The sequence below is a fragment of the Porites lutea genome, chromosome 1 (genome assembly GCF_958299795.1).
Source record: "Porites lutea chromosome 1, jaPorLute2.1, whole genome shotgun sequence".
NCBI lineage: Eukaryota > Metazoa > Cnidaria > Anthozoa > Scleractinia > Poritidae > Porites > Porites lutea.
In genome coordinates this window covers 36911798-36939609 of record NC_133201.1, presented here as the reverse complement: position 1 = coordinate 36939609, position 27812 = coordinate 36911798, and the positions used below count along the sequence as shown (strand labels likewise).

The 27812-nt window shown below is 40.8% G+C and overlaps 1 protein-coding gene across 1 annotated transcript; it reads right to left on the bottom strand.

Annotated features, from left to right (window-relative positions):
• Positions 1-58: 58 nt before the first annotated feature.
• LOC140949535 (brefeldin A-inhibited guanine nucleotide-exchange protein 3-like) lies at positions 59-26849 on the bottom strand. Its single transcript, XM_073398698.1, has 22 exons — positions 26519-26849; positions 26389-26443; positions 26190-26271; positions 21080-21211; positions 20397-20465; positions 18494-18616; positions 18118-18157; positions 17636-17729; positions 16418-16534; positions 15067-15373; positions 14282-14403; positions 13176-13549; positions 11243-12669; positions 9879-10212; positions 8869-9202; positions 7961-8525; positions 6522-6701; positions 4862-5750; positions 3984-4092; positions 3045-3276; positions 2699-2844; positions 59-2001 (listed from the first exon to the last, which is right to left on the bottom strand). Exons 1-22 carry the CDS (start codon positions 26601-26603, stop codon positions 891-893), a joined length of 6927 nt encoding a protein of 2308 aa, XP_073254799.1. The 5' UTR covers positions 26604-26849; the 3' UTR covers positions 59-890.
• Between the last annotated feature and the right edge of the window lie 963 nt (positions 26850-27812).

The window sequence follows — 27812 nt, the reverse complement described above, 5'->3', positions numbered from 1 at the left end:
TACTTGTAATTAATCAAGGTTAAAATTTAAACATGCATTTGGGTTTACTTTTTTTTAGACTGTTTTGGTTGGTTGTGACTACACATTTTAATTAGGTGCATGTCTGCAGACGAGAAAAGTTTATTCAAAATTCTCTCAACCCTTGGCTAAAGTTGACTATATTGCCAGTAACCTCAACAAAGGACAAAAACTTTGTTGAACCATCACTCTCTAGACATTTCATGACTATCGGGCAAAAGGTTTCCGGGCGAGGGTTTTTGGGGTCGTTTGAGAAACAATCGGTAGTTTAAGTAGCAATCATTAGTATTTAATCCTAATTCACATTGATTATTTACACGGTCCCATAAATGTCCAGTGTAGCGGGAGCTAATGCTCTGCAAAATTTCTGCGGCAGTTAACTACAATGTAACATATCTGAACTCATACTTCTGTGGAATTGTGAAAGTACACTCACCACTGCAGGCAGGGCGACTAGGAAAAGCAGAGAGATATCAGTTCACTACCTAAGGAAACAATAATGAATGGTTTTTGGCCGATTTTTCCTCTCTGAATCCAAATAAGCTTGAAAACGTGAACCCGACTTGAATCTCAAGGTTCAGTCCAATTACTTGTTTCTGCATTAATGACACCTTTGTAACTGTTTTTATGTTCTACATGATGGTGATTTTAAGTAAGGCTAGTCAGCTATTTGTATAATTATCCGTCCAGCAAACAATTCAGTTTAATTTTAAAGAAATTTTCTAGCTGGGTGCCACCACCCCTTATGAATTCGTACTTTCTAGGTTAAACCAATTTATCAATCACCTGGCGATCTCAAATGAAAATATCCTTTGTTTTTCAAAGAAGTTTTTGTCTCCTCATGGAGTCTCATTACTGAATGACAAAAGACGTTATAAAATGCCATATATAGACCCTACTCGCCGCACCACTTCGCAAACTAACTGCTTGACTTTGGTGTCGGCGCCGGTAGATATCAAGCATGTTACTGCGGGGAAGACCGCTGGCAAGACTGCCTTGAACTGTAGTGTTGGTAAATTTAAGAGAAGTTCAAGCATTGTGATAACTAAATTGGTCCATATGTTTACTTGCAGCAGTTCGTCCTCTTTGCGCTTCAAGAATTGTCTTTCAAGCTCAATCATGCGCATGTCGTCCTCGGGAAGCTGTTGAATGTGCTTAGATTTCATATCCCGCGGGAATTTTTCCGAAGATGGGATTTTCCTCCAAGTAGGGGAAGTTTTCGAAAGTGGAGAACTCAACGGTTTGTCCGCATAACCGTTGTTGTGGCTCCAGCTTGACACATCGCGAGCTGGTGACGAGGTGGATGACAAAGACATGCTTCTTTCAAGCTCAACTTCAAAGGTCATGCTACCTTGCGCGTCACTTTTGTACTGGTTGTATAGACGAACATAAACGCTGCTTAGCTGATCACAAGCTTCGTTCAATCGCCGCACAATCCAATCCATGTTACGATCACCTTTCAGCAGATCGTTATGTCGCGCGGGTGATCCTGACGCGTCTTCTTTGGCTACATCGTCTTCTTTTTCCTGGTTGTTAGTAACCCGATCTCCAGTCAAAATACGCTTTATATGCGAGCTGGAAAAGTGTTCTCCACTATGTCTACAAATCTGAAACAGCGTGTGAAGGTAACAAGTAAAGGCAGTGGTAGATTGCCGCAAGAGATTGGCCGGTGCGTCCAGTTTAGCAAGCTTCTGTATTAATGAACGCAGACCAGGTCGAGCATTGAACTCATACGCAACACTGTGTGATTCCATCAGGCAATCAAACAACACTGAAAGGTTAGCGGGTGAGAGATACGATAAGAGGCCTGGAAGACTCGCCTCAGGCGCTTCATTACTAAAGCTCTCTAACGACGAGGACGGGCTGCCTAGCATCGAACTATGAGCCATGACGCTTTCCGCGTTGTCGAGGAGAATGGAACCAAGGGTCTGTAGCAAGAGCTGATGGGATAGCAGACTGACAAGTAAACCACGGAGAGGAACCCTAGAAACAAGTTGAGAACAATTAATTTGTAGCGAAAAACTTTGGTAAATAAAGTCGGTGGTACAATCTAAAACAAGGCGTTTACAACTTATGTCACTCAACTTAACAGATTAGACAACTACGAACTGCGTAACGAGATACACCATTCAAAGACTCCAAAGTTTACTATGATATATATAGTTATATATAGTCATCTGGACAATGAGTCCTGTAATCCATTCATTTCATTACCGTTAATTTTAACTTTTTGATTGTTTTTATCTTGTTCGATATCAGTTTTGAAAATACCAAACTTGGTGATTTTGTTAAGCCTGATGTACTATTTTTGACTATGTCAGTCTTAAGTTGAATAGACCCATAGTACACGAACTCTTACCCAGTGCCCTCTGTATGTGATCGGGCCATGGAAGTGCCTCTGAAACGCGGAATTACCCAGACGATTGGACTGATCGTAATCGTTTGGATAGAACTGAGGTGATTTGCCGCACTTTCATTCCGTTATGATCCTTATTACACAATAAAGCTAAATGTTTTTCTAAGTGCAGGCCTTAATTTATAGTTTCTTGGTTTCAATCAGTCATCAGCGTCTTACTTGCATAAACGGCGAGAAAATACTACAGTTGAGCGAAAAGTGACTGGAATTAAGGTTAACATATCAAGTAAGTCGACGTGATCTAGCTTCAATAAAGCTAAATACCTTTCTGCATTCTCTGGCTTTTCTTTGTTCTCTACTGACGACAATACAAAAACGTAAGACCGCTGGTCGTCTTCTTCGTTTGCGGGCCCATGCGTTTCTTGTTGAAGGGTAGAAGGATTGTTTACTTGACTGTCTAGCAGGAAGACCTGATTGAGAAAATAGGAATATATTTCCAGTGAATGGTGCTCTTTGTTGTTAAAAGCCGCACTTTAACTAAAGTAGTTAGGATGTATTTGTTTTGTTCACAGGATTTGAATGGACGAATTGGGTTTTAAGATGCACAGAGACTAATGCCGGCGAAGAGAGGCACTCCTAGGGAAAAACTAATCAATCACTAATGAACTACCTGCTCCGCCACTTGCTGTAGTCGTATTATATCGGCCGTTAAGACATCACGCCGAGCAACAACCCTGACGGTCATGCCCTCGTCTCCGTGTACACTGAAAGATCCTGGCTGGAAGCACGCCACTAGGTCCCTCAGATTTGAGAGCGTTGTGTGCACTGCCTCCCTGAGGCCTTCGCTAACAATGAGCCACAGGTCCTCTGTGAATACAGGTCCTCCCGAGAGTAAAAGATGTCTAGATAGAGGAATAAAAATGGTCGGGTTGTGAGGTTGTGAGTGTACTTAGCCATTCCTGGAGGGAAAACTCTCTCGTAAACCGCTTTAGCCTTGAACAAAACTAAAAGGCTCCTCTCAAGTAAATAGAAGAGGGGAGCAAAAAATCTATTGTTGGAGCACCAAATCAAATGCCGCGTAATATAATGTTGTTCCGCTTGTGGGAAGGTGAAATTAAAAAAAAATTGTCGTTGGCTCTTCCTATCATTGCGGAGCAAAATATCAAAACATGTCATAAATAAAGTCATTCATATAAAAAGCATTCCTTATTTGACATGGGATAACACAAGAAAAGATGCAAGACACATAACAATGTTAAGGAACCGCCCCTTTATAATTCTTGAATAAAAACATCATATGCCACCTATCGACATACCCTACAAGCCCAGCGGAATGCAGGAATCCTTGTAATATGAACCTAGTTTAATAGCCCTAAGCGCGTTTGTTCCTGGTTCATTGTAGCTTAATCAGAAATATAACACAAATAGCTGTAATATACATTATCAACGTACGCATTCTTGAACGACATTTCGTTTGTTACCCACCGCTGCTTCGGTTCACTTTCGGTTTATTGGCCTTAGATCCTTCGAGTATCCTGTAACTCAGTCAGGTAGAGAATGGTAGAGAAGCCGAACCAGTGACCGGAAGGCTTAATAGAAGCTAGTTTACCTTAAACAGGAACATCCAAGACGTGCTATTCCCTCTACAGGCTGAGATACACATTCCAACAGAAGATCAAGAGTTTGTTTCATCATCTCCGGAACACATTCAGCTGCACCTTAAAGAGCAAGGGAAGGAAATAGGAGACAGAAAAAGGGAGTGTTTACACCCCTGGTAAACTGGTACTAAGACCACAGCTCGACAGACGCTAAAAGTCTCGGAAGGCATTTTAGCGCACTGGAAAATATGTGCGGCGATGGTTGAAACAGCTGACAAGATAGCTGTACTATGTAAAAGATAGACACAAAATTTCGTGTTTACACTGCTAATGGTTTTTACCCAAGAGTAATAACGTAGGTAGGTTGAATTTTTACGTCCGGGTGAGTGTAGTCCTGAATAGGAAGATTGATTGTTATAGTGAAAGAAGGCATCGGGACAATCTGTGTGAAATTCGTCATCAGCCTATGTTAAAAAAAATTGCACTCTGTTTACCCACGAAACACTTAAGAGTTCTTGAGAACACGTTTAAACGTGTCCGTGCGTTCCAGATCGAATTGGAATTTGGAAATGCGCTGGTTTCTGAGGAGGGGGAAAACCGGAGTATCCGGAGAAAAACCTCTTGGAGCAAGGGAGAGAACCAACAACAAACTCAACCCATATATGGCGTCGACGCCGGGATTTGAACCCGGGCCATACTGGTGGGAGTCGAGTGCTCTCACCACTGCGCCATTGTTGCTCCCCTATAGCTTCGGCACAGGATTTCAGTCATCAATAGTCCTTTTCGAGTCTAACCTCCCCCGAATGTTGATATTCACCCTAATTAATTTAACACTTAAAACTTTTCACAAAACGCTTTCTGTATACGAAATTCAATTAAAGAAGTCTACCTTGAACGCTTAAGAACTGGCCCAGTTCTTCGACTACTAGCTCTGTGACAAGTCCGCAAGAGTGTTTAAAGTTCCCTGCTGTACTCTCCCAGTAGCTGCCATCTCTATTACCTCTTTCCACCCACGACTCCAACATGGGTAGCAGTAGATTAGTAATGCAATAGATTGAAAAGTGAGGGCCTGGAACGGTTGTAATAGACCGCAGAATATCAAACAACACCTCTAACGTTTGGGGCTGATATTTGCAAGGACACTGCGCGACGACTTTTGTGAGCCCGTCTAGCAAAAGGAACCATACTCGAAGTACCCCGGTGTCATCGATTGACGTGATAGAAGCCGCGGACGTCATAGTGGGTGTTTGGGATTTTGCTTTCTGATTGTTTGATTCATTTGGCTTAACGGAACTTGAAGTTGGGCTAGGAGTTCCTGGATATTCAGGTACATGTTCCACCAAACGAACATTATGAGAACCGTGAAATACCAGACTTGAAGGCATTATATAGATAGAACCCAGTTTTTTTGACATGGTCAAAAGATCCTGCAGGGCCGGTAGACACATGTCGTTGACTGTTCCCTTGTCACTACTTTCATTGTTGTCAGAATCACTTCGACTACCTTGGTAGTTTTGATCACAATCCGAGCCACGAACAAACTTGAGCAGCGTTTGGATGCACTCCAAGGCGGCAGCTGCGAAAACCGACGAGTTTTTGTTGTTAAGAAACGCTGAGAGAATGTCGAGAACTCGTTGAGGTCTGCGATACGGCTCTAGGGCGTCTGTAAACTTGCGGGGATAGATTGGCATAAAACGCAGGGCAGAAAATATTGGTCTCCAACCAGACTTGATGCTACTTAGATGTGTCTCCACGAGCTGGGAAATGGTTGTTAATATCTGACAGGAGAGAAAATCAGTCAATTCTTATTCTTTCCTTATTTCAGTTTCAGCTTTATTTATAATAGCGTTATGAGATCCAGGATTTTCATTGACTTTGTACACCTCAAATACACATGTGTCTGCAGGTATGGGGTGAAAAGGGGGAAGCTAGGATTAGAAGGGGGAAGTGAATTTGGGGTAAGAATAGGGGTTGCAAGGTCACTCAATGAAATACTCATTCATAGAAAAATACGTTCTCAGACAAGACACATCGTCTAGGTCAAGAGGATATGATCTCTTGATTTACGAATCTTTTCTGAGGCAAGAGAAAGGATAATGTGACTCTCTTGGTTGACTTCATTAACATAAGTATTTCATAGCAAAGTAATTAAAAACGTTAAATAAGCCGGATTGAGTTCAATAACTGAAAGAGCTCGGTAAGTATCCTTTGCAATAATTATTTCATTGCGTATATTACTTAAGCAAATATCAGTCATCAAAGAATAAAAATTTCTGGGTGGCAAAATTTTCAAAGGGTTCATACATTCTTTTCAAAATTTCCAACCTTTAACATCAAATATTTTTTAGCATATTCTTTTATAAATTAGACAAAACGTTTCAGAGGGAGACAACGGTGCTATGTCCTTGAAAGCCTAACTGGGAAATAACAATTTTATACTAATAAAGAACAAAATAGTACACAGAGATTCTCCTATAGAGGTTTTAGACAACGCATTCGAGTCTTGATAAAAGAGTATAAAACGACGAAAAAACGTTTTCACTCCTTACCTGTTCTTGTTCCTCTTCGGTACATTTCGGTGACGACATGATTCCATCTAGGGGCTTAAACAACGCCTCGTGGAACCAAAAGTGAGGGAGTTCGCTGCGGTTGCTAAGAAGCTCTGTCATTATGTCTTGAAGGGACGTGATGGCTAGCTTGGATATGTGTCTGTCGCTGTGAGAGGCAGCCTGTGTAGACAACCATCATTATCATCATCATCATCATCATCATCATCATCATCATCATCGTCATTATCATCATCAATATCACTACCAATTCTTTATCTTCAAGGGGGAAACGTGTAACGTTTTCTGTTTCCATCACAAACTAAATTTTTTACAATGAGAGGTAACACGCGAAATCCAAAGAATAGATGGCCAGGGGGTTTCCTTAGTGTAGCTCCTAACCCTTCACCACTCCACATTGGCTACAAGGGGTGAAACCTGGCCAGCCTAGCTTTTGGGGTCATAAGGCAGCCAAGCGTCACCACCACGGTAATGAGAAAAGGTAGTTGAACTATACCTTTATTATGTAATTTAATACATTGTTCGCCTGTATATCAGGCTGTCAATTGCTTTCAAGGCATCCCTGCATGGTCTTAAGAAAGGCTAATTTTGTTAGTCTGAGTATTTGCCTCAAATAAATCAGTCCCTTGTCGTAATGCCAGCCTTGCATTCAGCTTTGTTTTTACTTACACTTCCGGCAAGAATGAACTTGTGAGTTTTATATATGCGTTGTGAGCACCTCTGCAATATTTTTTTTTTGTAGTCGGAAACCGCGTGGGGAAGGGTGGTCTTGAAATATTGCCACGACTTTCAATCACAAACTTTTAAATGCAAATTGTGCACTGGCTAGAATCGGTGAAAAAATTGATGAGAGATTGTCATTAAATGGGGTACTTCGGAGAACACAACACTCTGCGCACCGACCCTTTCTTCCCTTCATTCAAGTTTGGGTTATTTTATGTTCCTCACAAATCGTTCACATAGTGACTCAACATTGCTTGGAAGTGGTTGGGAAGGAAAGGTTGATTTTTTTCCCGGCTAAACGTTAGAAAGGCCCTTTAGAGCAAAGTGTCCAAAAATATTTGTCGCCCATCATACAGTCGCCTCTCGATAACTCGAACCTTCAAGAAATCGAAAAAAGTTTGAGTTATCGGGAGTTCGAGTTATCGAGAGTTCGTAGCAAATAAACGGAAATAAGGAAAGAAAGGTTTTCAAAAAAAAAAATCACATTTAAAAGTTGTGGTGGCTGGCAAGGCAGTTAACATTCGGGATTGGGAAGAGAAGCGTGAAGGTTACTTGCATTTCATTCCTGGCAGGATAGCGGGGAATATGTTGACATTTTGAAAAAGGAATTAAACAACAAAGCTTTGCGTCACGTTTTGGGGTCAACTGCCACTCAAAAAAGTCCTGCACAAGAAGAAAGTTTAATCAATTCCACTAACCTCGACAAAATGCGGTGATACTACTGCCCATGCTCTCATGAGATGCAACAGCGGTCTACTAGTATTGCGGGCACTTCTGAGTATCACATCGGCTAGTCGATACAGATGCAAGGTTGTGCTGTAAGACGGCGATTGATTGTTACCAGAAACTCCGCCAGGAGAATTTGTACCTTTATCAACGGAACCATAGAGCTGACTCTTTGAAGCAAAAACCAAGGCTTCGAGGAAAGACAATAGGCCCTCAAGGTGAAGCGTGTTAGCGGCGTGTTCAAAAAGTCGATCCACAGCGGCCGAAAGAGCGTAAATTGCCCGAGAGGCATCGGCTGGAGTCAACAGTCCGTTGTTAGATGGCGTGTTGTCCAGGCCACCTCCGGAATTCTGTTGGATCGTGCCATTAGGCGAAAGGTCACCGGAAAGGTAGTCAGAAATACTTGAAGATTCAGAAAAAGGCGAAGATATGTCGTTATTTATTCGGACAGAGTTCGGTATTGCACCAAGCGAAGTCTGTTCTCCGACGCCATTACTAAAATTAACGCGCTCCAATTGTGATATGAACGTGCAGCATCTAAAAGAGATAAAATTAGGTTACTCTGTAACTAAGTCTTTTCATCACAGTCCGTAAGATAATCGAACATTGTAGTTTTTTTTTATTTGGTTTGGATATAAAAAATAACGGGCAGTAAAGGTCCGCAACTGCTTACTTCGAGTAAAACTAATCACAACTTTCAAAACATTCAAAGCAGTAACACTGCTAAACGTGCCAGGAGGCCAATACATTTGTGACTATAAATCACTGCCCACATTTTGCAAAAACTACGACCTAATCTCCATTAAATGCCAAGCGATAGCGTGTCAGCTCATTCAAGATTGATGATAGAGAAAAGTGGAGAGGTGAAAGTAAAAGCTACCTGAACACGTGTTTCCAGCATTTTGGGGCGTGGCTCCCAAGTTCTACCCCAACGGCTAGCAGTCCATCCATACTCAAGACATGCGCAGCGTGTAGCTTTATGTGCCCTGCTGAAAAAGATGATCGTCCTCGCTTTCCATCGAGGCCCTCTATTCCACAGGAAGCATTGGCTAATTGGGCAAGGACCAGTTCACAGCGCGTTTGAATTCCTAACGTGCAGCACAGCCGTGCGGCACGACGCAGGCCGTCCAGGCTGAGACAGATCGTGTCGCGTTCACGATTGTGATCTCTCTTGGATTCTCCACCAAGCATCACACCAACACCATTTGTACTCCCTGGAGTGAGATAAAAGAGCGTTCCAAAGTACGTATAAGAGATTCTACGACGTTGAAGAGAATAAAAACTACACTTCTTGCTCTGACCACCAAAATTAATTGCTATTTGTCGTTTGCTGCCGGCGATCATCGATCCGAAAACTTTGCACTTTTATTCACGTTTATATTTAACGTAAAAACAAAGAGAGATTATCACTGTCAGATGCTTATCTCTGCTTTTCTGTTTAGCATAAATGAGATGCTTAATCTCCTTTTTGAGTAAGGTATGGAAAACTTCGTCTGACCCCACTTCACTATGCAATCGAATCTTAAATATCTTTACTCAATTTCAATTTATGAAATGCTGATTGTTAATCATAGCGAGACAGCAATTATCTGTCTCTGGATGTTGTTCGCCCCATGTAAGGGAATTCAAGACAGCCTTCGATAGTGGATTCCAGGTGCTGGATTCCAGTCTTTGTCAGTGGAACTTGGATTCTGGATTCCAATCGATAGTGGGTACTGGATTCTTTGAGCTGTATTCTGGATTCCACAAGCAAAATTTTCGCAGATTCCGGATTCTGTAAAGAGTTTTAGTTTGCCTCTAAGGCGAAAAACTTGAATACCCTAGGCACAAAAATCTCCATCCCTCGGGAAACAACGTTTTCTCTTACGATTGTACAAGTAGTCAACTAACCTGTAGTGGAGGTCTCTAAGGGTGCTGATAGAATCTCTAACACAGAATCCCATGTAGCTAATAGCACACGTCTAGCAAACTTCATCCCCTCTCTTTTAGCCGGCGGTAACGTGCTGGGATTCTTGTGGTGCAGGAACGGACTGTCATCATCTTCAGAGAGCATGTTGTCGTTTAATGTATTGATAAGGGCGCGGTTGGTATCAGGTGAGTCCAAAGTGTAACCTGCTTTTCCTAGAATGTTATAAGTTGTTACCAGACGATATAGTTCACCCAGCCACACCGAGGATAGACCGATGGGAACGCCACTGTTGAGTATGTTATCGATGAATTCCTCCTTTAAAGAAAAAAAAAATACAATGATAAGCGATAGCTGTATTGCCAGTCTCAAAAGGTTTAAGGAACAAAGAGTGGGACAAAAATTTCTTTCTTTTCTAAAATGCCTAAACTTTAACTTTGTGCTGCGCATATGCGCTGGAAGTTTGGATTTTGCAGGCACAAAAATCAGGGAACAAAAGACTAATAATCTCTCTCGGCAGAGAGTTACGTTGTGTATGGGCGGTCAGTTATGTCCGTAAGTTGATATATAGTGATTTAAAACCTTTGGATTTTAATCCAATACACCAGGAAAGAACTGTAAGACCCCTAGACAGAGTTTTGGGAACAGTAGCAGTTTTACTTGGCAAATATTGAAGGCTGTTCGTTGTTGTTTCCAGATGAGTTAAGGAGCGGTGCCTTGGGGATTTTTCCTTTTGACTACATCCTGCAGGTTGAAGAATTTTCAAGTGGGTCTTGTTACAATCACTTTTCTCACAATATCCCCTGCCGCCGCGCCATTCTATGTTTTCTCTTCTGCGAAAGAGTTATTTGGATCTCTGGTATGGGCCCCAACTTTGGCCGGCAGAGCAGGAGGTGCGGGTTTTGCATAAAAGAGAAACAGGGTTTTCAAGGAATTACGAAGACCATGCCTACTTTCCAAGTAAGCCATTTCCGAGTTCCCGCGGGCCTCTGTATCAAAACGAGGTTAAGTGCTGAGCCTTGGATATGAAAATGATTTTTCATTCTCATGCAAATAAAACTCATTTTCACAAGAAAGGTTGTGCACTTGGCCTCATTTTGAAAGTGAGGGTTTTTGGAACTCAAAAGTCGCCTGTTCGGAAACTGCGTCCGTGGGACTTGTCGCTAAGTCGTTGGCCTTATATCCTTCACATTCAATTAGGATGTTGAAGAACCCACACTACTTTCCGAGAAGGCCCAGGTGACTAGGGTGTGTCTTTAACGGGTTGTGTGGGAAAAAGGACCACTACGTACCGGCGGTAAATGAGGCAAATATTTGTGCTGACCGTAATTAAATTGTAATAAATTACCTGTTTCATTGCAGGTTCTACTGCTTTCTTTCGATAATAGCCAGCTTTGAGTAATTTCAAATTCAATGTCATAGTTGCGTAAACAGTTACGTAAACACCATCCGCATTGAGGATAGGGAAGCTTGGATCCGACGTCGCTCCTTCACCTGACTTTTCATCGACCAAATCCGACCGTCCCCGAAGCGTACCGAAGTTTGGCACATTCTTGCGCTTTAGTGCCATGCACGTGACCGCCTCACAGACGTCAGATGCAAACTGCTGCAGAGCCTCGTCAACAGCTACAGGATCAGAAAGACTCAACACCGATGGTAGAATACCGAGAAGACAGCGAGCAAAGTTTCTTGCGCCTTCTTTTTCGTTCTCCTCAACATTTTTCTTCACCTCCTTTGCTTTCTTTTTGTCCAGCGACGGTTTTGCCGCAACATTTTCCTTTTCCTTATTTACATAAACGCCATTTATTTTCACCCCTTGAGATGTATTTTTCCTTGGTGATATTTGCGTGCTTCTTGAACTTTCAGGCTCGTCTAAACTATGGCTTTTGAGCAGAATTCCCTTCGGCTTATCACTATTGACATTATTTTGTTTACGATCGTATTCGGAAGCCGATCGAGTTCTCCGAAGTGTAGGTCGGGAGCCTTTCGTGGGCGATCGATCTTTTTCCTCCCTCAAAGCCTTTTCTCTGGCTTCGATCTTATTTGCTTTAGATTCAACGTACTTGCGCTGCATTGAAAGGGTTTGATCAGATAATTTTCTGTTAATGGGATCAAAACTTTTCCCATCACTTGGCCATTTCCTCAAACCTGGTTTTGACATGAGGGTAGAATCACCTGCAGCGTGTGCGCGGGGTCGTGGAATTCCACCTCTGTTGGATCTCTTTGGTGGAGTGTTTCTTCTTTTGTCACCCTCATCAGTGGTAACTTCACTATGGTAAACCAAAGTTGACCAGGAATTTGACCTTCTCAACTGGAAGTGCTCCAGAATCGGAGAACTCTTTTTCGCTGAAATATCATTGTCAGACTGAGTTCGGCGAAGGCCAAACTTGTTCACCGTTTTTAAATTGTCTTTGTCCATACAGGAAAGGAAATCCGGCCTTCTTTCTGACATATCGCCGACATCCGAGCCTGCGCGGTCCCTCTGGCGTGGTGCACCATTCATAGTACGTTTCTGTATGGTAGGCTTTTGACGCGTCTTACTGTCAAATGACGAGGAGCGTTTTACCGTTGTCCTCGTGTTAGCCTGGGAGTAGTTGGGCCCAACTTTTCTCGGAAGGTTACTCTTGCGAGGAATTCCTGAACGTGCGGGAATGGCCGTACGTGAAGTTTTGATATTTTCGCTCTCGTGAGCTTCAAACATGGTGATTTCATCCTCAGAGGCGAAGTGAACGCTCTTTGGGATGAGAGGTTTTATTTCAGGATCATCATCTGAAACTACAAAACATACCGATAAGCATTACCCATGCATTTCCTCTACCACTTGAAGAGTTTGAAGCTTGGCGAAAGGCGGTCTAAATGTGTGGTACCAACATCGTTTTTTCGAAAAAAGTATAATTCCATGATGTTAGTCAGTAAAAAAATGCTTAATTTTGTGTGCGAAAAGAAATAATCAGGTTCATGAAATCAGGTCTCTGTCTTAAACAGGCAGCGAAATAAACGAATTTTTGTCTTGATCAGGGTTAGGGATTGAAGGGCTCGGCGGCACCTTATGCCTAAACTTTTCTTGAGTACAACCTCCCCGCTCGGGACAATAACATTGTCTAAAGGTTGTCAGGGTGCAATTTTCTACAGATATAACTAATGCCAAGTCAAAATTTCTAACAAGAAGCACAAGGCGCTTGAAAGTTTATTCGTTTGCAGCCCACAGTTTTTAAACTTAAAAGAATGCAACCTCCAAATGACGTCATATTAGGGGTGCGACAGTAAGGTTAAATCCTTACCGTCATTCTTAACTTCACCATCGATACTGTCCCAAACCCCTCCATTCTTCTCAAAGCGTTCCGTCAGTGACTCGATATCTCCGTCTGGAGAGATTCGATCTCCTTGTCTATAAATACTTTCTGCACCGTTGACTCTTCCACTGGCTGAAATGCCCGTTTCCCTGGCCGACGCAGCGTTGTTGTACTGTTCTTTGAGTATTTCCCAGTTATCAGTCTCCTTCATTTTGCTCAGGAACTCGATATGTTCGTCACTAAGTCCTCGCCCTTGACTTAAATCTTCCAATGATCCTAATAGAGCTACCACGCATGCTACACTGCAGCTGACCACTGTACTGTCGGCGCAGCGGGCTGATTCAACGATGCCGTCCATCAAGCTAGAAACAAGTAATGACACAAGGATCTTCTTGGTTTTAGTCAGTTCTGTGCTGACGTCTTTACCCATATAGAAAAATGCTCTTGTATAGTGAGGGTTTCATTAAAAATTCATCATGAAGCCCTTTTGTGCTGACTTTTGCGGGCATAGCACTAAAACTTTGAAAATTTAAGCCCCACTTTTTCAAGTTTAATCCATGTCCATCCATAGCACCAGACGACAGGAAACAGTTTCTATGCCTAAATATAATCTTGACTAAAAAATAACAAAACTTGACCATTATTTTGGACTACAATTAATGCGAAGACACGCCTTAGCCTTTTAAAAAGACGGAAAATCGCGTGAAGCTTCAGGAAATTGTTTTTAGATTGACTCAACATTAAGAACAGTTCAGAAAGTCTAGCAGTGATTGAAATCTCCTAAAAATCGGTATTAATCACAAGATAAGGATTGTGGAGTCTGCTAAGTTATTATAGACATTCTTCATTTCCCTATCAAAGAAATTCGGTTGGTGCTTAGGCCAATACGCTGGTGATCACTTCTAAGTTCTGTAACGTAAGTTCGATTCTTAGACTGAGCGTTCATATGTGAGTGGAGGCTATTGGTCACTCTTGACTCTGCTTTTAGAAATCTTGTCTGAGATTCCGGTTTTTCTCCCTCCAAAATACCAGCATTTCAGATTCAAATTCAGTCAGAGATACGTTAGACAAACAACCATTATGTTTGTACTTACAGTCGCAGTAAATCAAGTTCAGTTTTTTTCTGCTCGGTCGGGGAGTCAGGTGACGGGGGATTATCCTTGTCGATAATTGTGGGCCCTGCTGCATCCAAAAGCCGCTGAGGACTGGAAAGAAACTAGGGACGAATCAAAGATCTAATTATTAACGACCCTTCTCTGGGCCTGGCGACATACAGTCCAGGATAACCTAGTCAAAGGTATACCAACAAACGGGGACACTGACTCATAAACTGATAATGAACAAAGGAAGATGATACGAGAAATGAGATACCAAGGAACAAATTTCCCGCGCCCCATGATATAGTATCATGTTCGTCTGGTATCGTGAATAGACTCATGCTGTGAGACAACGTTGTTTTTACATCAAGCACGAAAACCGATCTTCGTGCCCGGCATTTCATTCAATATATTTAAAATCACGCTTGCACCCATGCTGTGAAGGCTATTCTTTATGGGGCACATGATCTCCTTCAGTTACTGAAACAAGAGAAAATGATACAAGAGAACAGATTCTAGTGCCTTCACGATAATTTACCCAATCTGTGATTAGTTTACACCCATGTTGTAGAGGCGGTAGTTTTCTTTGACCTGGTGGTCTTTTCGTGTTTTGATCGGATACGTACACATCACTCAGATATTCTAGGTGTATATCGCTTGTCTCTTATATAATGCTAATATAATTTTTCTTCAATCCCTTTTTTCCACAGATAAGGGTGACCATAGAAGAAAACCTTCCAAATAAAAGAGTATTATTTGTTTATTATAAAAGTTCACCGTACCTCTTTCAAAGCTCTGAGTGCCTCTGTCCTCTGCTGTGCTGGGGGATAGAGAATAATGCGATGAAACAGCGATTCTAAAACAGGTCTCATGGCGGCTAAAGGACCCACCAGACGCAGGAGCTCTGTGGCTATGTTATATATGGTCCGCGGAATTGGACCCACAATTGCTGTCGACTTGGCGAAGTTCCCTATTCCCCGGCCGCCTCGATTGATTTCCTCTTGGAACTGAGTGTTGGCTTTAGGACGTTTGTTTAGGTCTGTCAAGGGGCTACCCAGTAACTGGATAAGAGCTGGACACAGGAGTTGCCTGATCAAGAGAAAGAGTGAAAGGTTTGAACTCTAAAGTCTTTTCATAAGTGGTTGGATTATGATCGTCCGGGTGAGTGTAGTCGTGAATAGGACTGTTGTTAAATTTCTCTTATGTAAGGTAATCCGAGACAGGCTTGGATTCCGGAATCCACTCTGTGGAGTCCGGATTCCAGGTACTTGATTCCGGATTCGTTGTCAGTGGAACTTGGATTCAGGATTCCCGATTCCGTGAGATGCATTCCTGATTCCAAAGCCCGGGATTACGTATTCCCCAAGCAAATATTTGCCAGATTCCAGAATCCGAATAACCTCACATGGGGCAAATTGTTGACAGTGACTGACGTTTCAACAACCTGTGTGGAAGTCACCTTCTGGGTCAAAATTAGTTGAATCACGTCAGTTGATGGTATTAAACTCTAGTTTTGATCTTATTGGTTAATTAAATGGCGATGTTATCAGAAACAAGTTGCAGCGTCCTCCCCTGGACTTTTCCCTCAAAATCTCCTTAATAGCGAGGGAAAGCCCTGGGGACGAGTTTGAATTTTCTAAGTTACATCCCAAGAATTTCAAATCATCTTATCTTGCCAATGAAAACAGGCAATATAGCCATATCACAACTAAAAATACATGTGCTTGCGGGATAGTACGGGTTTGATCTCCGACAAATTACAAACAAAGGGACGAGGGATTTGGATGCGAACCAAAGTGTAGCGATGAAAACTCGAAACAATCAATCAATTAAACCAAAAGCTGTTGTATAAGTTTAAAATTCAACCAGTATTCAATAGTTTTCAAAGTGATAAATCAACAAACTTACAACGTAATAAGGCATATAGGCTAGGATCCCATTTTTCAATTCAGATGACGAAAGATAGCGGTAAGCCTTTGGACAAATAGAAATCCACTTGCTAACAAAATTCATTTTGTTAACATTTTTACTATGGGTAACATTTGGACACTGGAGGGTCGAATAATATGTACATTTACCAACGTTTAAAAAACAAAACAACAACAACAACAAAATGCAAGATTTCTAACTTACCAAATAACGTTAATGAATTCTTTTTCCTGCTGCAGAGCTGTAGAAAGGCTGCTAAGCATAACCAAGATGGCTTCCAAATAGAGAGGGATGGCTTGACTGCCTTGAACTGGCACAGTGCTGGAAGAAATGATATCAGACTCTGACTTAGCCTTAAATCGGACTTGGAAAGGCCACGAAGGTCAGAGCCTTACTCGATTGATTGAATAAGGGGTTTGGACTCCAGAAGTGTGATTTTCTTAGTTCATAGAAGGCCTGCAGAAATAGTCCACAATTTCTATGCCAGTCAAGGTGATGTTGCAAACACAACTCCAAGGTCACGAAACGGAAAAGTAGAAGCAAACCAACTGAAAACTCAAAGGTGGACTGGAAGATTTCTTTGTAACAGAAAGTCAAGGATTTTCGAAGAACCAATATTCACTACTGACAATAGTAAAAACTAAAAACTTTGGAGACGAATTTGAATGTTTATCTTTTTTATAGTTGCGTGCTTGGGAATCGTGTTTCTCCTACTTGTTTCATGCTGAGCTATAGAAAAGAAGGAGAAAACACGGATCACGTCGCATCTTAAAGTAAAGCCACATAGCGCTTCAATTCTACTTAACAAAGAACTTAGTTAAACACTGGATGGTTTGTAAACTTTACCAAAATGTCTGTTAGAAGGACTTTCTATATTAAGTTTGAAACAGATTTTTTGTGAAAAAAGTTTGAACGGTATCAATGTATGTTCGCTGAAGAGAGGATTGAATTTGATTGGAATTATTTTGTCGGTTTTCTATTTTTTGAGATATTGTATATAAAAGAAATTACTGCTTATGATTATTGTACACCATATTTCCCTCAACTAATTAGCATTTTTATTTGCCATAGTTGTTTTTTGGCTGGTAAAAGGAAATTTTACTAAAGTATCCCTTAAAAACTCAAGAATGAATATAACTTTTTGTTGAAGACTGAATTATTAACTCTCAAAAGAATCCAACCCCTACAACATTCTCCAGCGACATAAAAGAAAATAAAATACACGTGAACGTATACTAACTCTCGTCTCTGAAGTTTGATCAGTTGAAAATATTTCGTACTGATAAGCTTTTATTGAAGTTTTCTTCGCTGTAAAGTAAACTCAACTGTATTTTTTTTAGCTCATTTTAGGATCAAACATTTTTGGATTTTTTCTCTGTGTTTTCTACATTAAAGTGACTAATTATTTTATTTTCCACCCACCTTGGTCCAGCGGTAAGCCTGAAGCAGAAATGTTTAAGTAACAACACCACGTCTTGACTTAACAGCTTGGCTTGATCTGAAGCATGGTTTGTGTCTGCAGACATGAAGAGGGGGGAGAGAAGAAAAGTGTGACGTCACAAAAAAAATTAAAATTGTGAAATTATGCGATTGGTTGGCATCTTCAGAGAGAATTACGACTAGAGACGAACCAAATGATCCATCCGGGAGAATTTTATATCCGTTAGGCTCGGTCGGCGTGGACAAAATAAATTCGGCCACCTCGTCCATTTTTCTCGTCTGAGGGAAATGATTTTGTTCAGTTTTACATTCAGATGAATTTGAAACTCCACAACTCTACAGCCGCGGTAGAAGATTTTATTCATACTAGCTCATGGTTTCGTGGTAAATTCTAATACTTTTGTCACATTCACTGTTTCGAATGACAGGTTGTTGTAAGATCACGAAAACAGAATAAGACTTACGTTTTACGATCTTGGATTCTGAAGGGGAGTTTTTAGATGTCTGAAATAAAACCACAATAATCATATATAACATTAAACGTATTTAGTGTAATTTCTTGGGCTGTCTCTCCAGTCCACTTAGCTTATTTATAAGCCCAATTTCCACATAAACAGTTACATTCATTTGGTAACCATGCATTGTAAACAGTCGTTTAACGGTAATCTTACATAAGAAACTTTATAGTCCCGCAAAAGAAGATGCTCACGCTAGACAACTGCATCATAAATTGTCACTACTGGAGACAAAGTGCGGCTTAACAAGTCTGTAGTTCTAATATCATTCTCGACACCAGAGCTCACGCTTTTGACTGCGCTTGCTTAGTTTCTTTTTTCTTACCACGTGACTAGCCAGACTGTCTTGTAGACGGTGACATACTGAGCTTAGCATTTGTGTTAAGGTGGCTCGACACGCTGTCTTGGTAGCGACCTGATGAGAGCGAGTGTAGGTTTCGATGCATATCTGTCGAAATTGAAGTAGATGTAACTTGTTACCCTTTAAGTTGAATCGTTTAACAAATTTAGTTCCCCCACTACTATACACCTCCGAAAAAGAAATGTTGGTCTTATCACCCGTGTCTTATCATTTCTTTATCATAAGAAAAGGCCTATAGGTCACAAAAATTAACCAGGGTATTCGCATCACCCACACTGGATAAATCCGTATAGTGACTATTATATGTTTCTTATACACAAGTTTTAGTTTCCACAAAGAAGTTAGGCTGTTAAAATTCAAACGAATTATACTAAGTTTACTTCAGCTATGAAGAGTAAGCTAAGACTCTTTTCTCTGAAAATAACATTAACTTTCCTGTCAATAGCGGTGTTCAAAAATTGGGAATTTGTAGAATCGCAGTTTTAGGTAACCACACAATGTTTGAATCTTCAAAGCAGACACTGTGCACACAAATTGGAGTGACCTCTCTATCCCAAATCTCAAGCTTTGTGTCATTGTATTTCTTTTATCAGTTTACACGGGTTTAGTCTTTGCAATTGGTTAACAATTCTTATTTTTACATAAGCTCGGATTCCTTTGTTCTTTTCGGGGGGAATATATTACATAACCCCTGGATGAACTGTCTGAAAAGCTGGGTGCGGCTTTGATTGTTTGGAGGGCAGAGCGGGGCTAATGAACAGCTAATTAAAATGCGAGGGGATTATGTATTAGTATGCAAGGGAGATAAGTGACTTATTCCCCCTGCATACTAATACATAATCCCCTCGCATTTCAATTAGCTGTTCATAAAGAAAAGCTAAGAAAAAATTTACAAAAGCTTATTGGAAATATTAAACACGAAGCCATAATTACTAAAATTAAACTGAGCAGTGTTTCTTTTGCGCCACATTCACGGATATTCTTAGTTGTTGGTTCATGTCGCTGGATAAGGTGTTCCGTTCTTTAACCAGTCAACCCAAACTCGCGACCTCCATGAAGACATGTAGTTGGCCTCTTCGTGTTTTGTGGTATTCTTGCTTTATTCCTCGACTGAATTTCCTTGTAGTGATCCCTCGCCCGGAATCTTCTTTGTCTGTAAACATGCCGGTCGGTCGAAAGATCGTCAGTGCGAAAATTGAAATTCTCAACTGCTTGCTCGTTGTTTGCACCCGCAAATGAAGATTCATAATTGTTTTTCGAAAGCTCAATCGCAGTACCTCCACCGAAGCTGCTTTATTTTGAGTAATAAACGGCTCTACTTCTGACTCTTTCGGCTGTTTCTAGCATTCACTGCGAACAACTAATTTGAAATGCGACTTTGAAAAACTAACATAATTAAAACGCCGAGGATCTTTTAAATGCCGCCTGTGCCAGCATGGAGTGTTAAAAAACAAAATAATGATGAACAATAGAGACATTTTTCGTCACTGTATTTTTGCATCCTTTGAGGAATCCTCGCCAATGTAAAAATAAGCCGTTTATCGGCCTTCAGCTCGTGGTTATGTGATTTATTCGCCTCGTGCGTTTACCCCTCGCTTCAGGCCGATAACCCTTACCCAAGAAGACTGACCTCGTCCAATCAAAGGGCAAAAACCACTAATGACTTGCTCACACTTTGTTTTCCAGATGCCTATTCGCGCTTTTCGCAGGCTGGAAATGTTTTCCTCCGGCTCTGATTAGTTTTTTGAATTGTTTTGGGGCGTCCTGATTGGCAAAGTAATTGCTTTAATCCGTCTTAAATCTTGTATGACTCGATCGGAAAAGTTCATGCAAACCCAAGTTTATTATCACTAATTATAAGCCTCACCTCCGCTAGTTTGATGAGATATTCCCCGTGTACTTCACAAGAAGCGGAACAGGTTATAATCAGTAAAAGCTGTTATTGAATGACAAAAAGTAACATACAGTCTTTGTTAACAAAGATGAAGCGCCTAAAAGGTACAGTTATGAAGAAATCATGTTGAACATGCTTATTATCTCATTGAATTAGAAAGCAGAAAGTTTTCAAAGTGTCTCTCGTAATATAAATTGGAGAAAGAAACGTGGGTCAATTTAATAAAATTTTTACACGTGTAATTTACAAGTGTAGCCATTGTTTTAGAGTCTGACAACAATAGTTACACTTGTAAATTACACGTGTAAAGTTTTATTTAATTTACCCTAGGAAATTCATATCTTTGGCCTGTTTAGCTGAAATGAAAAACTGCCTAGATAAAAAAAAGTCTGAAAAGAAACGAAGAGTTGAATTGAGAAAGTCCCGTAGTGACATATATATTAGTCTATACTTTTGTCTAAAGGTTTGTTCTTTAAGCGCCGTTTATTTGCTTTCAGTTTCTTGAGAGCGGTGCCTTTGAGGGCACCGAGCAAAGAATCAAAGAGCCACACTTTTAACGCAATTAAAACACGCTATCTCAGTCGACCTTAAAGCTTAATATCTAATTTATGCAATACTGATATATAAAAGGAAAATAAAGACATAATGAGACGGACCTTCATCACTTCCACTTGTACTTCGTCTGCCAGAGAGGGAGTGGACACTACTGTGGACAGGAATTGAACCGGAAGTTGGCTTTCGGGGTCTTCCTCATTCTCCGACCGGAAACGGTCATCAGAAATCAGCTTCTGAAAATTGAATTCGTCAAAAAGTCAAACTGTCAAATGAGCAAAACTAGCAAAATAAATACGCATTAATTAGCGCTTTGCCACGTGTGATATGTGATCATGTCACTTTTGTCATAAGATTGTAAATTTGAGGGGTGGTTTGGTATAATACTTTAGTTACTCATCATTTTGCTTACTTTACTTACTCAACCCAAAATTTGAATTACAGCGAATATGGCGCTCACCAATACTGCACAACATATTGACATATCAATAACACACAAGATATTGGACATCTTTTACAACTAGTGTTTTTCAAATTTTTGACAAATTTGATGGGTTCCATAGAATTCGGAACCTCGCAATTGAACATTCAAGATGTTTTGGAGGGGGAGTGGTGCGGTTTGAAAGGTTCTATTTTCTACTCCTTGTACGACTTTCACTCCAAAACATTTTTGATTTTGATCGATTTATTTTGCATTATTGGAATCCTGCTAGTAGACCTTTTCTTTCGCTTGCTCGATTTTGGCGTACTTGAGAAAGACTTAGCAGGAATTGAGTACGATCTTTGTTGAGCATGCGCTGCGTGTTGCCAGGATACAGCTTCGAGTCTGATATTCCTGCGCTTGGTACAGCGGGCTCAGTTATGACCATCAAGAGCCTATAACTCGGAGCGAGCAACTTGCATGCGTTCGTGTGACGACGTTTTCCGGGACCAGTTTATTTTTACAACGGTTTTGGCGCGAATTTTGAATATCTTTTAAATTTTACAATTCAGTCAGCAAAACCTAACGTTTAGTACAGTTTTCCTCTTTGATATCTTATACTTCGAATGCGCTCATAGAGGACATGGTGGAGATTCTATTTTCGCGGGAAAAAGTGTAGCCTGTGTAGCAGGCGCTTGGAAGTAGTGGGCGCAAGAAAGAACGGGCGCGCGAGAGGGAGACACGCGAGGAGAGAGGGAGTTCCCTCTCCCCTCGCGTGTCTCCCTCTTGTGAGCCAGTTCTTTCTTGCGCCCACTACTTCCAAGCGCCTGCTACGCAGGCTAGAAAAAGTGCTCTAAAATGTATCTAAAAATAAACTGGTCCGTAAAAACGCCGTGACATAGGTCTAGTATAGGAGTTGCTCGCTCCGGGTATGGGCTCCTGTGACCATCGGTTTATTAAAATAAACGGATGCTCACACTTGAAGAATTAGTTTGTCGGTACATAATTGGGAACCATCAAAGTCGTCAAAGCGATGTAGATAACATGTACGAAAACCTTGTGAACTGTGATAGAAGAGCGCTATCAAAGTAAAACCTCGTAAAAATAGAATAGAAAAGTCATTTTAAGTTGGAAAATGACTTTTTATAACGTCTTTATTTCTTAAAAAAACTTCACCAGGGGGCATTCCTTTGAGTGCCTTAGTTTTTCAAAGTGTGGTTGTCAGAAAAGAAAATTATATACCAAATCTTTCTCTCACTCTGGCAAAGGAGACGTCTGTATGCAAGCTAGAAAATTCTTCTACCGTTTCGTGTAAGTGATTCGACATGGGTGGCAAGTGATTTAAGCATAAGTCGTTAGCGTTTTGGTTCTGCTTCAAGTCAAAGGAAGAAAAAAAGCTCTAGAAGTAGTTTGATTTAGACAATGTACGAACGATATGTTAATGACGGTTGCAGTATTAACAGGAGAGACACTATATTGTAAATAACACATCGTTTTCATTTAATGATGCATGTCGGTCATGATGACAAATGAGAACATATTAAATAAAAGGCAATGACAGCGTATTTTAGTAGCTGCTATTTAGATATTAGACAGAATTCAAAAGGAAAGTAACAGCTAATAGCTATGAGCACTGAGTAATGCTATATCTGACACAAAGAGTATTATTTGAACTCTGTATTCGTACTGTCAAAACTACACGAACGCGGCAAAGCCACGTAGAACATGAAGTTTAACTAATGAAAATGTCATGGACTTTGCTTGGAAAATTCTCATTGCTACTACAGATTTTGTGTGAATGTTGATTACGCTCGGTCATCATACCAATGACTGTACGGTTGAAAGACAAGGTTTTAACTTTGCTATTTGCGTCAACTGTGAATTCTGACTTTTGCAATGGTTTCTTTAGCGCTAGTTTTCCTTTAATAAGTAAGGATACCCTTCACATTAAATGCCTCAACGACACACCCCAACCAAACTTCCCATAAGTCCCCCTCCCCGGGATAAAGTGGTCTCTTTAGGGAACTTAAAAGCAGACGAAATGACCTTCAGGGTATTTCACCGAAGGGATGGTGGTCCGCGCAAACCGAAGCCGTCGCTTACCAAAACTTTTCAAACGTGGTTTCACTATTCAAGTTGAAGTTTTGGCTGGATGAATTGTCGCAAGAAGAGCTTCGACTGTAGCGACCTTCACAGGCCATGTTCACAATAAGTTTGTAAGCGCATATAGACTTTTAACGGGCGTTTGAACCTTCCATCCACACGTAAGCAATCGTGAGTGAATCGATATTTTCACAAACGGTCCCCCATGTCTTGTAGACAGCGGTAAACATTTATAATAGGGAGTTTAAGATACCACGACGGTGACCGCGACGAAAACTTCGCCTTAAAACGCGAATTAACGACTCTACAGGATAGCGAACCCTTTAGACTTGCTACAAGTCGACCTCTTGGCGAGCGGAGCGAGCCTTTTTTGGCCGTGAAGCGGCCGACCGCGAGCGACGAAGTCGCGAGAGGTCGTCCTTCGTCCCGCACCATATGAAATCCGACGAAGGACTTTTGGAAAGTCTACGAACCCTTCTGGAGTTGAATCCCTAATGACAATGTCCAAGTCCAGAAAGAGAAAGAAAATTTTGTCGTCTCTCAGTTGGGTCACGTGGAAATCGAAGTAGGCATTTTAACGTAATAGTCGTACAGTGACGGCGAAGAAATGTACCAAAAACTTTGCTGCACGTGCAAAGTTGTTGTTTTGCCTACTCGACCTTGTTCGCATTTTTTACGTTTTCGTTGCCTTCGTTTATAATTATGGAGTATGTGTGAACAAAACCTCAGGTTGGACGAGTAGAGAATAAACGTTCTCAGTGGGGACATAACCTGGCTTGAAGTCGAACTCCTATTCATTCTGGAAACGGAATGAACTCTGTTATAAACAATGGAAAATTTTAAGTGCAAAAGTTGACGCAAAAAGGCAATATTTATCTCCGCCCTACTTCTTTTCAATCAATAAACCAACATAAAAGCGAAAAGACTCTGTGGATTAATGTATGGTATTGAATCACTTGGTTGTTATAACTCCAATAATCATGTCATTTGAAGGGTTATTTAAAACTAAGACTCTCTTTTCTCTCTGGTGACGAATATTACAGGTATCGACACTTAAAACGACCGGCAGAAATGCTGGTGTGAAATTTAAATCTCGGACTATTGACGAAACGCATTTGATATCTTAGTGAGCGTTTACATTCCTACTTTTGAGACGAAAAACAAATCTCAATTTTTAACTCAAGACGAAAACGCAACGGGCTTAAACCAGGGCCAAATGATTCACTTTTGTGATGGTGATTGTAACGAACAAAAGGACGAAAAACTAGCCTGAAAGTCATGAATTGACAATAACAGGTTACCAAACGGCAGGGACGCGTTATCGAAAAGCGAGCCTTTTCTGGTATTTTGTATAACAAACGCAACTGTAGGATTCCTTGAGCAACAAGATGTTGCATCCAATTTATTGAGATGTACGTGGCACACGGGAGCTGAGATACACGGGGCCGCGGGCGTACAATTTACTCTACCTACCAACGAAGAAAGAATATAAACTCGGTACAAAGATTCGCATTTTAAGAAAATTTATCGCCCGAGTTAACCACTTTTGTTCAAATTATAATTTCTCGTAAACGACAGGTTATGGGGAGAGATAAGACCAAAATTAACGCGCATTTCAAGCTGACATTAATAAATACGAGCGATTGATCTATTCCACGAGGATGGAATAAATTATTTATAGTGGTACCAAACATAAATGAGAGATTCTTTAGAAACTAATCTCTCTAAATGTACTCAGCTAAAAATGCCTTGTTTTGGTTTAGATCTAGAGCAAGGTTAATAGTTCTATGTTAATAACGAGAAAATCTTCTTTCTTTGAGATTAACGGTTAACAGACCTAAAACAAGGCCACTTTTAGTAAAGACAGTTGCTGTAGCTACTGTGGAAGCCTGAACAAATAGTTTTGTCAGACGAATGTTAAAAGTGTTCCATTTTCATGATCGGACCTCCCATTAGTGAAAGCCTGTTAAATAACGCTCCTGTAGATGGGATAGTGGAAACTCAAAAAGTGTGAATTAGCGGGAAGTACTCGGAAAAGTGTCCAAAACAAACACGTTCTTTTTTGTAAGCGATAATAAAATCGAGGACACAATAATGCGCAAAGAGAATAATCAGAGGTAGGAGAGAGCGAAAAAAATCAATTTAGAAAATTAAGAAATAAATTATTATTCAGTCAGCTGATTCAATACAAACTGGAGTTGGAATTGAGACATATTGGCATAAACACTGTTAATATATATTGTCGTATTTTTGTAAAGTTTTTCATCATGGGGTGATAATGCTCCATATTTCTGCAAATGATACCCTGTATCGAAGTTACGGAAGCTTGTCATGGAAATGAAAGTTAATGATAAGAATTCAAACTTAAGAAACAGCAGAGATTCAAATTAGAGGGACAAAATTCAATATTGTTTCCATCCCTAAAATGATATCCTAATAAACAGTAATGGAAATGAGGTATTTGTTTTCTCGGATTAATTACGTTCTTTTCTTTTCTATCGTGCCATATTCTAGCTCGTTTTCTCGGAAGACCCGGATTTCTCATCCGTAGAATTGGTTTAACTTCAAACCCCTTTCATCAAAGGCGTTCATTAATTAATAACACTATTCCCATTCATTGACCGTGCAAAACAGAAAATAACAAGAGTCATAGCCTCAAATAAGTCTCTTACGAAAAAAAAGTTCCTAACCTGTAGTCCGTTTATGGCGTGGAGAGATAATTTGCTTGATCTTGATTCCAGAGCAAGTTTGAGAGGCAAGAAACACTTCTCCCTGAGAAAAAGAACAGGACGCTGTCTTTAGCTGCTCTTAAAACATCCATCACTGCCTCCGCTTTCCTACCCGTACCAGAGTGACAAGGCGTAAGGGCCTTTACTGTGAATTTCTTACCTAAGCTCGTGTGGTTGCATTTTTCGCGTTCCATTACGATTGATGAATAAACCATCTGAAAAGCGAAAACCGAGATAATCAGCCTTTCGTTCATTCAGCAGAGACTTTTGCCCAACGGCACGTAGCTTACCCGTCGCCGAAATACACGCGTCCCGAACAGTCTTAACTTTGTTCGACGTGGCATCGTGAGCTAGGCTGGACAAAACTTCTTCCATGGCTTCCTAACCCATGAGAAAGGCCCGCACAAAAATTAGCTCCAGATTTTTGGCAATTATTCCCCTCTACACCGTGACATGATCTTTTTAGGAGGCTTTTGATACACAATATTTTGATTGAACAGGTCGTTGGCGCGCGTTAACGGTTTACAATTTAAACAATAGCGGAAGAAAGGCATCACCGATGCGCCGTCTGCGTGCGCAGTGGTGTGTGTAGTTGAATGGCTTTTTTCTTGCCACCAGTGCGCTCTTCTATCAATCACCTCCTTATAAGGAAAGCACACACATACCTGCAACACGACGTTCATTGGCATGGCTTCGATGAGTTTGGTTTGTATTAACGGTGCTATTCAAAAAAATCCCCCCCCCAAAAAAAAAAGAAAAGAAAAAGAAAATTGCCGCCAATTTGTACTTCTTCGTCTCCATTAAAATAGCGCGTAACTTGCCTGAATAATCACCGCTTTCTATGATTGGCAAGCACAGCTGGCATATGTTTAAACATTCTTTTACGTTGCATTTTTGCTTTGACCTCAATTTTTCTGATTTACCCTACAAATAACACGATTAAACGAAGGATCTAAACTAAGGATCGTTTGTTTATTTATCACTGCTGCGCGCTTCAGCTGTGAAACTGTGTTGTTTGGCAGGGTGTAAAATGTAGGCAGTACTCAATTAACTTTTCTGTGTTCGCTTTGTGACGGTTTTGTGCTCCTAGGGAATCCCCCAACCGCGTGCAGGGCGTCAATTATTGTTGAGAAAATTAGTTGCTTTAGGGCTATTCCTTCTCTTCTGGAATAACCTGAGTTAAGGCTCCATTTATGTCTCGTTGCTAAAATTTCGGTGGGCAAGGCGAAACCTTAGTGTAAGAGAAAATGCATTACAGTTGCTAAAATTGGGCCTGATCTCCAGTTATTCTGGAAATTCTCCAAGACAATTATAGAAGTTAGAAGTATCAAAAACCAGGCTACGTCCACAAGAATGAAGGGGTTGGTTTCAAAAGGAACAGTGGATATTGTATCGGTCAGTTGGGAAGGGAAATTCAAGGGCGCTTTTCATTCAACAAAACTTCCGGTTTGAAATTTCGGAAACTTCATGTGCTCAGTGGAACGGTACATTCCGGTTGCACAGACCCGACCCAAGCCACCGCGCGTTTTGTTATTGTGGCTTCTCAGCACATACATTTACGCTCTAAAAGTGAAAAGTAAATAC

Excerpts from the sequence above, each read along its gene's own strand:
- LOC140949535 (XM_073398698.1), bottom strand. The coding sequence starts at position 26,603 with ATGGAAGAAGTTTTGTCCAGCCTAGCTCACGATGCCACGTCGAACAAA. Across the intron at positions 20,466-21,079 it reads TACAAGTGGAAGTGATGAAG|CTTTTACTGATTATAACCTG; the intron begins GTCCGTCTCATT and ends ATTCAATAACAG. Across the intron at positions 18,617-20,396 it reads ATCTCATCAAACTAGCGGAG|ATATGCATCGAAACCTACAC; the intron begins GTGAGGCTTATA and ends CAATTTCGACAG.